The sequence below is a fragment of the Schistocerca cancellata genome, chromosome 12 (assembly GCF_023864275.1).
Source record: "Schistocerca cancellata isolate TAMUIC-IGC-003103 chromosome 12, iqSchCanc2.1, whole genome shotgun sequence".
Lineage (NCBI taxonomy): Eukaryota > Metazoa > Arthropoda > Insecta > Orthoptera > Acrididae > Schistocerca > Schistocerca cancellata.
This window is the reverse complement of record NC_064637.1, coordinates 102,415,971-102,431,476: the sequence shown is the minus strand read 5'-3', so window position 1 is coordinate 102,431,476 and position 15,506 is coordinate 102,415,971. Positions and strand designations below refer to the sequence as shown.

The 15,506-nt window shown below is 39.4% G+C and overlaps 1 protein-coding gene across 1 annotated transcript in view; it reads right to left on the bottom strand.

Annotated features, from left to right (window-relative positions):
* The window catches only part of LOC126109637 (intermediate filament protein ifa-1), a 59,790-nt gene that overhangs the window by 23,846 nt on the left and 20,438 nt on the right, over positions 1-15,506 (bottom strand). The window contains exon 2 of the mRNA XM_049914684.1: positions 4,134-4,272. Within this exon, the coding sequence (XP_049770641.1) occupies positions 4,134-4,271 (138 nt within the window). The 5' untranslated portion in view covers position 4,272. The remainder of the gene's footprint in view (positions 1-4,133; positions 4,273-15,506) is intronic.

The following is a 15,506-nucleotide window of genomic DNA, read 5'->3' as shown; positions in this document are numbered from 1 at the left end:
TCCATGGCACACTCTTAGTCTCTTCAAGAAATGAAAGATATTCACTTGAATATAGAGAAAAAAACTATTATTTTTAAGTTAACTGAGCTAGAGTAAACATTGTCATCAGTCTTCTGTTAATGCAGAGCCAACAATATACGCAGGAGTTGCACACCTCCTGTGGGCAGCAGTGGTATATGGACATTGTCACTTGCTGTGGTGGACGTGTTACTCCACGCATCCGCTGATGGAAGGTCTTATGGTGGCTCACCAAGGAAGAACCAAAGAGCCTGTACTAGCGATGAACATTATGTAAAATGTAATGTATGTGACTTACTCTGTTGCATACAGATGAGAGAGAAGAAGGAGCATGGTGCTCATTGTAAAGTACATTGTACTAGTGCTAAAACAAAGCAGGCTCTCTTCTAAGTGTACACTTTGAAAACAAAAATAGGGAAAATCTTTACCTCATGGTGTGATTATCAGGCATTAGTAATTAGTATATCCTCCCCACACATGGATGAGATCTTCCTCTCTCTGAGACATGCTCTGGATAAGACCATCAACTTTACCTTTCAGTATCAGGTCCCACTCCTCAATTGCAGCTTCGTGAGGTCCTGAAGATTGTCATGTCGATTTGGACACTGTGCAATGGCCATCTTCAACAGGTCCCATGGATGTTCGATTGCGTTCACATCTGAGGACTGTGTTCACCAATGTATGAGGGGCGTTTGAATAGTCCGTGCAAAAATAAAAACTACCTATGTGTTTTGGGGTAAACCTTTTTTACTTTTCCTCATAGTCTCCTTTTCAACTTATACACTTCGTCCAACACTGTTCTAATTTGTTGATCCCTTCCAAATAATAGGAATTGTCAAAGTCTGCAAAATAGCTATTAGTTGCTGCAATCACCTCCTCGTTTGAATAAAATCTTTGTCCCGCCTGCCATTTCTTCAAATTGGGGAACAAACAGTAGTCTGAGGGAGCAAAGTCTGGAGAATAGGGGGGATGTGAAACGAGTTGGAATCCTATTTCCATTAATTTTGTGAAACAGCTGTTGAGGTGTGTGCTGGTGCATTGTCGTGATGGAAAATTACTTTTTTGCGGTCCAATCGCCTGCATTTTTCTTGCAGCTTGGTTTTCAAACGATCCAATAACAATGAATAATATGCACCTGTAATAGTTTTATTCTTTTCCAGATAGTCAATGAGGATCATCTCTTGCGAATCCCAAAAGACAATCGCCATAACCTTTCTGGCTGAAGGAATGGTCTTCGCCTTTTTTGGTGCAAATTCTCCCTTGGTAACCCATTGTTTGGATTGTTATTTGGTCTCAGGAGTATATTAATGTATCCATGTTTCATTCACAGTCCTGTGGATTCTTCCTGAACAGCTGCAAACCATCCTTGCAACACTTCACATGATTCCGTTTTTGGTCAAGCGTGGGCAGTCGCAGAACCCATCTTGCGGATAGCTTTCTCATGTCCAAATGTTCATGCAAAATATTATTTACCCATATTTGAGATGCCCACAGCACTAGAAATGTCACGCACTTTAAGTCTTCTGTCATCCATCACCATATAATGGGTTTTATCAATTATTTCTGGAGCCGTAACCTCCACAGGGCGCCCAGAACATTCAGCATCATTTGTGCCCATATGGCCACTCCTAAAATTTTGAAACCACTTATAAACTGTTCTAATCGAAGGTGCAGGGCCACCGTAATGTTTATCAAGCTTCACTTTAGTCTCCTGAGACGTTTTGCCTTTCATAAAGTAATGGTTAATCACCACATGAAATTCTTTTTCGCCCATTTTTTGACAATCACTCAACTTCCTTGATTCACACAAATGCTAAACACAAAGAAATAGACCAATATGGCTGAAACTTGGTGTGCATTCTTTCCAAAGATGCTACTAACTAAACATGACCTCGATACACTCTGGTGGTTCCATGTCTTGGACTTTGCATGGACTTTTCAAATGCCCCTCGTACAAGCACTCATCACAGTAAACCACATGACATTACATAACAAGTTGGAGGAAGGCAACAGCAAACCACCTCCACTAGGATCTTGCAATAAGTGGTGGTGCAGGATTCCCACAGCTGCTCTCCAACATTCACTCCCCAATTATGGGACTCTGTTACACTGAGGTGACAAAAATCATGGGATAGTAATGTGCACATATAAAGATGGCATTAGTATTGTGTACACAAGGTATAATCAGGCAGTGTATTGGTGGAGCTGTCATTTGCACTTGGATAATTCCTGTAAAAACATTTCCAATGTGATTATGGCCATACAACAGGAATTAAAAGACTTTGAATGCAGAGTGGTAGTTGGAGCTAGATGTGTGGGACATTACATTTTGGAAATCATTAGGGAATACAATATTCTGAGATACATAGTGTCATGAGTGTGCTGAGAATACCAGATTTCAGGTATTACCTTTCATCAAGGGCAATGCAGTGGCTGAAGGCCTTCACTTAATGAACAAATTGTGAATTGTGAATTGTAATTTTTTAGTCTTATAACATACACTTACAAATCATGTGATTATCGTACAGGAGACATGTCAAAAATTACAAACTAGAATCTAATATTAATTTTTAAAACTATATTTAGTGTATGTAGCAGTATCTACATTTTCTTATTTTCCAGCATAGGTAAACATCTTTCTCGATAATGGCCAAATTGCTTTTTTTTTTCACAATATAATGCTAATTTGCGGTTGGATTCTCATCAAATTATCACTTCATCTTCCATGAACTCTTCTAATGAGTAATAACATTTGTGAATAAGAATTTCATGTAATTTCTTTTTTAGTGTCTCTAGTTCCATGTTTAGAATGTTTTTGCCTTTAAGTTTGTTGTAGACCTTTATGCCCATATATTGTTGGGTCTGAGCATATAATTTCAATCTATGGGCAGGAAGCATAAAATTATCTTTATTCCTTGTACAGTATGGATAATCAGATTGGTTTTTAATGAACAATTCTGGTTTGTTGTGTAAAAATATCATTAGCTCATATATGTATAGGGAGGGGACAGTCAAAATTTTTAGTTTCTGTAATAATGGATGACATGATTCTCTTTGCTGCGCAGTGCACATATTTCTGGTAATTTTCTTCTGGAGCTTCAATACATGAGATATATTACTGGAGCTCCCCCAGAGAGCAACAGCATTTGCGTAGAGTTGTCAATGCAAACAGACAAGCAACACTGTGTAAAATAAATACAGAAATCACTGTGTTAAATAAATACAGAAATCAATGTGGGAGATACAATGAATGTAGTCATTAGGACAGTGCAGCAAAATTTGGTGTTAATGGGCTATGGCAGCAGATGACCAATGTGTGTGCCTTTGCTAATAGCATGACGTCACCTGCAGTAACTGTCTTGGGCTTGTGATCATATCGGTTGGAGCCTAGTTGGCTGGAAAGCTGTGGCCTGGTCAGATGAGTCACGATTTCAGTTGGTAAGAGCTGATTGTAGGTTTTGTGTGTGGCGCAGACCCCACAGAATCACAGACCCAAGTTGTCACTAGGTACTGTGCAAGCTGGTGGTGGCTCCATATTGATGTGGGCTGTGTTTACATGGAATGGACTGGGTCCTCTGGCCCAGCTGAACTGATCATTGGCTGAAAATGGATGGGTTTGGCTGCTTGGAGACCAACAGCAGCCATTCATGGATGCTATTTTCCCAAACAACTATAGAACTTTTATGGATGACAATGTGTCATGTCACTGGGTCCCAACTGTTCGCAACTGGCCTGAAGAACATTCTGGACAATTTGAGTGAATAATTTGGGCAACCAGATCACCTGACCTGAATGCCACAGAACATTTATGGAACATAATCAGGAGGCTAGTTTGTGCCCAAAATCCTGAAATCGTGGACGGCTATAGAGAAACCGTGGCTCAATATTTCTGCATGGGACTACCAGTGACTTGTTAAATCCATGCTACATCGAGTTTCTGCACTATGTCAGACAAAAGAAGGTCCAACACGATATTAGGAGGTATCCCATGATTTTTGACACCTCAATGTATGAGTATGTTGATTACTGCACAAGGTATAAAGTATCTTTGAGAAATTTGCATTGGCAGAATAATGAGATGAGGTGTCCCTAGCTGCTTTCCAGGGTCTCCTTACCTTGATCTGTTCTTGCAGTCTTTTTATTTCCTCCTGGGCCTCGTCTCTGTGGTTTGTCGCTTGACTCCCTTGGTCCTGCACAGGTTTTGCCAGTTCCTGCGTGCTGCCATCTACTTGACTGCTTTTATCCTCCGACATCCTGCGATGAATCACATGGAACAATAGTAAAGTGATGTGCCAAATGACATGAAACTTAGCCAATGTGTAGCACACATTATAAGGCAAAAAATGAGGGCTACATAGAAAATGACTTTCATTTTCATGTAAAGAGGGAAATGCTGGAGTGGGGACAGAGTGGCATGAACAGAACGTGTGTTTTACTGACTCATGCAACAGGTAAGTGCTTCTGGAGTTGTGGTAACAGAAAAGCCACAATTTTCCTCAATCACCTGCAGTGGTTATCCAAACTGAGCATTGCAAGTGAAACTCTAAACAAATGTGAAGCTTATGTTTATGAGGGAAGTAGCCCAGTTTGAATGGTTAAAAACAAATGAAAACTGGTTTGCAATAAGGAGATTTCCCGGGTTCTACCACCATAAAGATAATTTATCTGTGAAACTCTGCATTTCTGTGTAACCACTGGTGGCACTTAGAATCACTGCAAATTTTGAGGAGACACAAATCAGGAAGTTGACATATTTTGCATATTTCCATTCAATAATGTCGTAAGGAATAATGTTCTAAGGTAGTTCATCTTTAAGAAAGAAAGTCTTCATTGCTCAAAACAATGCTGTAAGAATAATATGCCCACAGTCATCTTGTAGACACCTATTTAAGTCATTGGCCATTATGACTTCTGCTTCACAGTATATTTGTTCCCTTATGAAGTTTGTTGGAAATAATCCACTGCAGTTCAAAAGTAACAATGGTGTACATTATTACAATAGGTGAAGGAAAAATGACATTCATTACTCCATATCTGGCACAAAACGGGGTTGCACATTATCGCAACTAAAAGTTTTGGTAACTTACCAAGTGATATATGAGATGCTGCCCAAAATATCGAAAAAAAATTCATTGTACCTGTCAAACCAGTAGCACTACAACATTCTGCCACTAGATGTCTTGCGGTACACATCCTAGCTACTGCGGCAAAATGTTGTGTCGTCTTTGATGCATGCAATTGTGAGTTGTAGTGGTGCGTGTCAGGACAAAGCTCAATAAGTTTACACCAATATGAAGTTAATGCTGATCTTTTTTTTTTGTTTGGGAAATAGTGCATAAGGAGTTTGTTCCACTTGATCTGACTGGCAATGGGCAGTTCTACTGCAAGGTTCTGACAGGAGTGACGGAAAATGTTCAATGCAAATAGCCAGAGTTGCAGAGAAAGAAAGACTTCTTGGTACACCATGACAATGCACCCATACACACCTGGCTCATTGTGAAAGAATTCCTGGTCAACGAACAACATAGCAATGACTCCCCCACTCTCCCTACTCACCAGATTAGCCCCGTACGACTTCTACCTGTTCCTAAAGTTGAAAGGGTGATGTTTTGAATTGATTGAAGACATCCACGGGGAATCGCAACGGGTCCTGAACACCCTTCGCCCTTCAAACTTCCAGGAATGGTTCCATAGATGGGAACAATGCTGGGATCATTTCATGCATGCCAAAGGTGACTAGTTTGAAGGCGGCAGAGTACATTAGGACGTAAGTATAGTTTTCTGATTTTTAGAATGAAATTCTTGGATATTTTTGGTAGCATCTCATAAAAGTATGACGAATAGCAAAGTAAAATTTGAAAAAAAAAAAAAAAAAAAAAAAAAACTGAAAAGGTGTCTCCTTGACAACTCCTTCTATTCCGTAGAAGTATTTTTTTTATTGTAATATGTAAAAAGTAGTGGGTAGGAAACAGTAACTCACATCTGCTTATTTAACAGAATAATAATAAAAACAGTAACAACAACAACAACCACAATAATAATAATAATAATAATAATAATAATAATAATAATAATTGATCCCTTGATGCCTCAGAATATGCTCTACCAACCGATCCCTTCTTCTAGTCAAGTTGTGACACAAATTTCTCTTCTCTCCAATTCTATTCAATGCCTCTTCAATAGTTATGTGATCTACCCATCTAATCATCAGCATTCTTCTGTAGCACCGCATTTCACAAGCTTCTATTCTCTTCTTGTCTAAACTATTTATCATCCACATTTCACTTCCATAGATGCCTACACTCCATATAAATACTTTCAGAAACGACTTCCTGACACTTAAATCTATACTCGACGTTAACAAATTTCTCTTCTTCAGAAATGATTTCCTTGCCATTGCCAGTCTACATTTTATATCCTCTCTACTTCGACCAACATCAGTTATTTCGCTCCCCAAATAGAAAAACTCATTTAATACTTTAGCATCTCACTTCCTAATCTAATTCCCACAGCATCACCCGATTTAATTCGACTACATTTCATTATCCTCGTTTTGCTCTTGTTGATGTTCGTCTTATATCCTCCCTTCAAGACACTGTCCATTCCGTTCAGCTGCTCTTCCAGGCCCTTTGCTGTCTCTGACAGAATTAAAATGTCATCGGCGAACCTCAAAGTTTTCATTTCTTCTCCATGGATTTTAATACCTACTCCGAATTTTTCTTTTGTTTCCTTTACGTCTTGCTCAATATACAGATTGAATAACATCGGGGATAGGCTACAACCCTGTCTCAATCCCTTTCCAACCACTGCTTCCCTTTCATGCCCCTCAACTCTTATAACTGCCATCTGGTTTCCATACAAATGGTAAATAGCCTTTCGCTCCCTGTATTTTACCCCTGCCACCTTCAGAAATTGAAAGAGATTATTCCAGTAAACACTGTCAAAAGCTTTCTCTAAGTCTACAAATGCTAGAAACATAGGTTTGCCTTTCCTTAATCTTTCTTCTAAGATAAGTCGTAGGGTCAGTATTGCCGCACGTGTTCCAACATTTCTACGGAATCCAAACTGATCTTCCCCGAGGTTGGCTTCTTTGGAATTGGAATTATTATATTCTTCTTGAAGTCTGAGGGTATTTCACCCGCCTCATACATCTTGCTCACTAGATGGTAGAGTTTTGTTAGGTCTGGCTGTCCCAAGGCTGTCAGTAGTTCTAATGGAATGTTGTCTACTCCCAGGACCTTTGTTTTGACTTAGGTCTTTCAGTGCTCTGTCAAATTCTTCATGCAGTATCATATCTCCCATTTCATCTTCATCTACATACTCTTCCATTTCTGTAATACGCCCTCAGAACATTGCCCTTGTATAGTCCCTCTATATACTCCTTCCACCTTTCTGCTTTCCCTTCTTTGCTTAGAACTAGGTTTCCATCTGAGCTCTTGATATTCATGCAAGTAGTTCTCTTTTCTCCAAAGGTCTCTTTAATTTTCCTGTAGGCAGTATCTATCTTACCCCTAGTGATACGCACCTCTACATCCTTACATTTATCCTCTAGCCATCCCTGCTCAGCACTTCCTGTCGATCTCATTTTTTAGACATTTGTATTCCTTTTTGCCTGTTTCATTTACTGCATTTTTATATTTTCTCCTTTCATCAGTTAAATTTAATATCTCTTCTGTTACCCAAGGATTTCTATTAGCTCTCATCTTTTTACCTACTTGATCCTCTGCTGCCTTCACTATTTCATCTCTCAAAGCTACTCATTCTTCTTCTACTGTATTTCTTTCCCTCATTCTTGTCAATCGTTCCCTAATGCTCTCCCTGAAACTCTCTACAACCTCTGGTTCTTTCAGTTTATCCAGGTCCCATCTCCTCAAATTCCCACCTTTTTGCAGTTTCTTCAGTTTCAATCTACAGTTCATAACCAATAGATTGTGGTCAGAGTCCACTTCTGCCCCTGCAAATGTCTTGCAATTTAAAACCTGGTTCCTGAATCTCTGTCTAATCATTATATAATCTATGTGAGACCTTCCAGTATCTCCAGGCTTCTTCCATGTATACAACCTGCTTTTATGATTCTTGAACCTAGTATTACCTATGATAAAGTTATGCTCTGTGCATAATTCTACGAGATGGCTTCCTCTTTCATTTCTTCCCCCAATCCATATTCACCTACTATTTTTCCTTCTCTCTGTTTTCCTACTATCGAATTCCAATCACCCATGACTATTAAATTTTCATCTCCCTTCACTATCTGAATAATTTCTTTTATCTCGTCATACATTTCATCAATGTCTTTCATCTGTGGAGCTAGTTGACATATAAACCTGTACTACTGTGGTAGGCATGGGCTTTGTATCTATCTTGGCCACAATAATGCATTCACTATGCTTTTTGTAGTAGCTTACCCACATTCCTACTTTCCTATTCATTATTAAACCTACTCCTAAATCACCCCTATTTGATTTTGTATTTATAACCCTGTATTCACCTGACCAGAAGTCTTGTTCCTCCTGCCACCAAACTTCACTAATTCCCACTATATCTAACTTTAACCTACCCATTTCCTTTTTTAAATTTTCTAACCTACCTGCCGGATTAAGGGATCCGACATTCGACACTCCGATCTGTAGAATGCCAGTTTTCTTTCTCCTGATAGCAACATTCTCCTGAGTAGTCCCTGCCCGGAGATCCTCCAGAATATTTTACCCAAGAGGACACCATCATCATTGAACCATACAGTAAAGCGCAGGACCTCAGGAAAAATTACAGCTGTAGTTTCCACTTGCTTTCATCTGTTCACAGTACCAGCACAGCAAGGCCGTTTTGGTTAGTGTTACAAGGCCAGGTCAGTCATCCAGACTGTTGCCCCTGCAACTACTGAAAAGGCTGCTGCCGCTCTTCAGGAACCATATGTTTGTCTGGCCTCTCAACAGATACCCTCTGTTGTGGTTGCATCTACGATACAGTTATCTGTATCACTAAGGCACGCAAGCCTTCCCACCAACGGCAAGGTCCATAGTTCATGGGTGGAGGAGCAGATTCACAAGAGTCATAAATGAGTTGTTATTTGTCAAAAAGCTAAACATTGGCTTGGAACAATGGATATTAACAAATGTGATAGTTACAGTCATGTTTGCAATTGTTGTGTTGTCATATGTCCTCTTACTTATCATCAAAGTGCAAATGTGGAGTTACAATAAAATAATTAAAATATAGCAGGATGGAACAGCTCATGGAAAAGATCTGAATTATGTGATCACAGTGCCTTTTGCTATTGGATTGTAGCAGTGCCAATTCACTAAATCTGATGTAGCATGTCCAAATGCATGCTGTTCCATTCGACTGTGGTTTAATCCCTTCAATATAACTCTACATCAGACGCTGGTGTCTGGAGCAAAATCAGAGTTCCAGTGGGTTCAGGTTGGGTCTCTGGGCAAGCCAGCCCATATCAGCAATGTTATTGTCCACAAACCACTGTTTCACAGATGCTTTGTTGTGATAGGGTACATTGCCATGGTGACACAAAATGGCTTCACATCCATACTGATCCTCTACTGTACAAGGAATGCAATGTTGTAAAATATGTTCATATCCCTTCACATTTAGCATATTCGTAAGTGCAATAAGGGGATCACAACCTAACCACAAATAACGTCCCCATATCATAACATCACCTCCTTTGTGTTTCAGTGTTGATAGAAAATGAGATGGGAAGTAACATTCTACATGCCCACAATGCTCCAAACATTCTCAATTTGGGAGAGGTCTGGTGAGCTTGCTGGTCAAGTAGGGATTGCCAAGCATGAAGACAAACAGTAGAAACTCTTGCCATGTGCGAGTGGGCATTATCTTGCCAAAATGTAAGCCCAAGATAACTCGACATTGAGGGCAACAAAACAAGGCATAGAATATCATTGAGAGACTGCTGTGATATAAGGGTGCTGCAAGTGACAACCAAAGGGGTCTTGAAATGAAAAGAAATGACACCCTAGGCCACCATTCCTGGCTGTCATGCCATATGGTGGGCAACTGTCAGATTGGTATTGCACAGCCATCCGGGCATCTGGAGACACGTCTAAGCTGGTCATCACGGCTCAGTCTGAAGTGGGACTCATAACTGATGACAATTCTACTCCAGTCAATGAGATTCCAGGTGGAAGACATGTTTGGTGGTGTGCCAGACAGCAGAGATACCAACCTGACAATTGCCCACCATATGACCAGTCAACCAGGAGTGATGGTCTGGGGTGTCATTTCTTTTCATAGAAATACCCGCTTGGTTGTCATTTGTGGTTCCCTTACAGTGCAGCAGTACATTGACGATATTCTATGCCTCGTTTTGTTGCCCTCCACAACAAGCTATTCTGGGCTTACATTTTGACATACAGCAAGAGTTCCTACCGCTTGTCTTCATGCTTGCCAAACCTTACCTTGGCAAACAAGGTCACCAGATCTCTCCTCAGCTGAGCACTATGGGCAGGACCCTCCAACCAGCTCAGGATTTTGATGATCTAATGCACCAATTTTACAGTAAAGAAATTTTGTTAATGGATTTTGTCACTGCAAGACACGACACTTGCTAGGTGGTAGCCTTTAAATCGGCCACGGTCCGGTAGTATACGTCGGACCTGTGTGTCGCCACTATCAGTGATTGCAGACCGAGCGCCGCCACACGGCAGGTCTAGAGACACTTCCTAGCACTCACCCCAGTTGTACAGCCAACTTTGCTAGCGATGGTTCACTGACTACTTACGTTCCCATTTTGCCGAGACGATAGTTTAGCATAGCCTTCAGCTATGTCATTTGCTATGACCTAGCAAGGTGCCATTATCAGTTACTATTGAGATTGTGAATCATGTACCATCAACAGCGACGTTCATCATTAATGGATTAAAGTTAAGTATTCCACCAGCTACGACCGTTTTTCTAAATTCTAATTTCCTTGTCCTGTTCCAGACCTCACGCCAGCCTGCGTGAGCTAAAATGAGTGCCGTTTGACCTCCTCTAGTAACACGGTGTTGGCTCTCCTGCCAACCACAACAGATTTTATTGAACTTTGAACTGAAATTAAATTCTGGAGCCTATTGTTGCACATTAAGAAATCCCAAGTGTGTAATCCAAAGCCAGTGTCAGAGTTGCTCAAGTGCAGATGTTGAAATTTTGCATGTAAATGTTCAGCCACTCTCTGCATCATTTCAGTTCAGATTTGCCATTTTGAAACATTCACCCTTTAACTCAGACTTGGCTTCAAGTGATTTCCATCTCTACATATAAGTAGAAAGTGGTATGACTACCAATGCTTTGATTCTGATGGGTTTCAAGACAGTGTCACAGTTTGGCTGGGGCCTCAGACACTTGTTTTTATGCAGAGGGAATTTGTCTGCTGATTAAGAGATCAGACAAATAATTAAATTTGAATGCGTATTAAGGGTATACCCAGCAAGGTGCAACTCTCTTATTAAGGGTGTACATAGAAAGTGGTAGCTGTTCTCCCCTAGAAAAAAAGTCTTCACAAACCAATCTCATATCCTCCCCTGGATATGAGACACTTAAAGTAGTAAAGGAATTTTGCTATTTGGGGAGCAAAATAACTGATGGTGGTCGAAGTAGAGAGGATATAAAATGTAGACTGGCAATGGCAAGGAAAGCATTTATGAAGAAGAGAAATTTGTTAACATCGAGTATAGATTTAAGTGTCAGGAAGTTGGTTCTGAAAGTATTTGTATGGAGTGTAGCCCTGTATGAAAGTGAAACATGGACGATAAATAGTTTGGACAAGAAGAGAATAGAAGCTTTCGAAATGTGGTGCTACAGAAGAATGCTGGTTAGATGGGTAGATCATATAACTAATGAGGAGGTATTGAATAGGATTGGGGAGAAGAGAAGTTTGTGGCACAACTTGACTAGAAGAAGGAATTGGTTGGTAGGACATGTTCTGAGGCATCAAGGGATCACAAATTTAGTATTGGAGAGCAGCGTGGAGGGTAAAAATTGTAGAGGGAGACCAAGAGATGAATACACTAAGCAGATTCAGAAGGATGTAGGTTGCAGTAAGTACTGGGAGATGAAGAAGCTTGCACAGGATAGAGTAGCATGGAGAGCTGCATCAAACCAGTCTCAGGACTGAAGACCACAACATCCTACCCTCCCAATCATACACACATATCATTTCACTGTCACTTCCAAAACATCCAAATGTACTGACTAGGTGTAACTGTACTCAGAGTCATTAGCAATAAAATCTATAACCTATTTTGTCATTCACCATTTAACTAACATAAGCTCCCTTCCTTCCCATCCCAACACCTATACCTTAGCTCAGACACTGATGGTTATTGACTAGAAAATTAATACAAATGTGTAGATTTCTAATGTATTTCACTTAATTATAACAGTGTTTATAGCCTGATAAAAGCACCCTCTTCTCCTTGGGAAGAAACAGTTATAACCAATGGTGTGAGGATGCAGAAGGCAATGGAAACCACTGCATTAAAGAAACATAATGTGTAACCACAGAACATATGACCTGTAACTGAAAAAAAATATCATGATGAGTTCTGCATTGGCAATGGATTCTGGACTAGTCCACCTTTTGGATCTCTGGAAGGGGACTGACAAGGGGGAGTTGACCATGAGAAAAAGATGGAATAACCAATGAAAGAATAACATTCCATGAATCAGGGCATGGAATGTTAGATGCTTTAATGTGGTAGAAAAGTTAAAAAAATCTGAAAAGGGAAATGAAAAGGTGCAATCTAGATATAAGAGGGACCACTGAAGTGAAATGAAAAGAAGACAGCAATTTATGCTCAGATGAATAATATCAAAAGCAGTAGGAATGGTATAACAGAAGTAGAATTTGTTATGAATAGAAAGGTAGGACAGTGAGTGAGTTACTGTGAACAGTTCAGTGATAGGGTTGTTCTCATCAAAATCTACAGTAAATCAACTCTAACTACAGTAATTCCAGTGAATATGTGGACATCAAAAGTAGAAGATGAAGAAGCAGAGAATTTATAGAGGATCTTGAATGGATAATACAGCATGTAAATAAAGATGGAAATCTAATGATCATGAGGCATGGAACACAGTAGTAGGGGAAGGAATGGAAGAAAAAGTTACTGGAGAATATGGACTTGGTAGTAGACCTGATGGAGGAGGAAGACTAATAGAGTTCTGCAATAAATTTCAGCAAGTAGTAGCAAATACACAGTTAAAAAATCACAATAGGAGGTGGTGTATTTGGAAAAGACCTAGAGACATGGGAAGATACCAGTTGCATTACATAATGGTCAACAGTGATTCTGAAATCAGATATTGGATTGTAAGGCATACCCAAGAGCAGATATACACTCAGATCACAACGATGAAGAGTAAACTGAAGTACTGGGAAATGATGAGGCATGTTTTCAGTTCTGTTATGCTGTAGATGCTGTGGCAATTAATACTGAAAATATGCAGTTACGTTGAAGAGGAATAGACATACTGAAAACAGCAGTCACTGAAGCTGGACAAGCTGATATAGGTACAAGAAAAATAACTACAAAGAAACCTTGGGTAACAAAAGAGAAGCCAAGGCAAAATGGTCACAGGAAAAATGTGAAGAAATTGAAAAAGAAATAGTTATTGGAACAATTGATTCAGTATATAGAACAGTCATAAGAACCTTCAGTGAAAACAAAAGCAGTGTTGGTACCATTAAGAGTGCAATGGGAATTCTACTGTTAAACACAGACAAAAGAATGCATGGATGGAAAGAGTGCACTGAAGGTCTCTATGAGGGGGATGAGTTGCCTGATAACATGATAGAAGAATAAATTGGGGCTGAAATGGAAGAAAAAGGAATCCTGCATTAGAGTCAGAGTGTAATAAAGGTTTTGAACACTTGCAATCAAATAGGATAGAAATGATACATAACTTTCCTTCAGAATTTCTAAGATAACTGGAGGAAGTAGCAACCAAATGACTATTCAACTTGGTGTGTAGAATCTATGTGACTGGAGACAAATTATTGGAAAAATATCATTCAAGCAATCCCAATAACAGCAAGGGCAGAGTAGTAGAAGGACTGTTCCATAACCAGCTTAACAACACACGCATCAAAACCGCTGACAAGAATAAAATAGAGAAGGATAGAAAAGAAAATTAATTGAGAATTTGTTAGATGGTGATCAGTTCATATTTAGGAAAAATAAAGGCACCTTAGAGACAGTTCTAACATTGCAGTTGATAATACAAGCAAGAAACTTTCATGGGATTTGTCGACCTAGAAAAGTGTTCAACAGTGTAAAATGGGGTAAGATGTTCAAAATTCTGAGAAAAATAAGAGTGAGCTATAAGGAAATATGGATAATATACAATATGTATAAAAACCAAGAAAGAACAATAAGAATGGAAGAGCAGGAATGAAGCACTCAGATTAAAAATGGTGTGATACAGAGATGCAGTCTTTTACTCCTACTGTTCAATCTAGATATCAAAGAAGCAATGGTGAAAATAAAAGAAAGGCTCAAGAGTGAGATTAAAATTCAGGGTGAAAGGATATGAATGATGAGACTCACTGATGACATGGTTATTTTTAGAGAAAGGGAAGAAGAATTACAGAACATGTTGAATGGAATGAACTGTCTAATGATTACATAGTATAGATTGAGAGTAAATCGAAGAAAGACAGAAGTAATGAGGAGTAGCAGTAATGTGATTAGTGACAAAATTGGTGATCAAGAAGTAGATGAATTAAGGAATTCTGCTACCTAGGAAGCAAAGTAATCTATGATAGACAGAGCAAGGAGGACATAAAAAAAGCAAACCAGCACTGGTAAAGAGAGTATTCCTGGCCAGAAGAAGTCTACTAGTACGGAAGCAGAAATTTCTGAGAATATAAGTTTTGATTACAGCATTGTATGGTAATAAAACACAAACAGGGGGAAAATTGGAAAAGAATAGAATCAAAGCGTTTGGGGGGTGGTGCTATAGAAGAATGTTGAAAGTGAGGTGTACTGATAAGGTAAGAAATGGGGAGGCTCCCAGCAGAATCTGTGAGAAGAGGGCTGAAATGAAGGGAAAGGGAGTCTGCATTTGAGTCAGAGTTTAGCAAAGTTTTTGAAGACTTGTAATCAAGTAAGACAAAAATGATAGATAAATTTCCTTCAGAATTTCTAAACTCACTGGGGGAAGTGGCAACGAAAGGCTAGTGAAGTTGGTGTGTAGAATTTATGAGACTGTCAAAAGCATTGGTAAGAAGAAGAGGTATATGATAGGACATATGTTCAGACATCCGGGAATAACTTCTGTAGTACTAGAGAGAGCCATAGAGGGTAAAAACTGCAGAGTAAGACAAAGATTGGAATACCTCCAACAAAAAATTGAGCCTGTAGGATGCAAGTGTTACTCTGAGATGAAAAGATTGATACTGCACAAGAATACGTAGTGGGCCACATCAAACCATCAGAAGTTAATACACTGAGCAACAGAATTAAAGGATCACT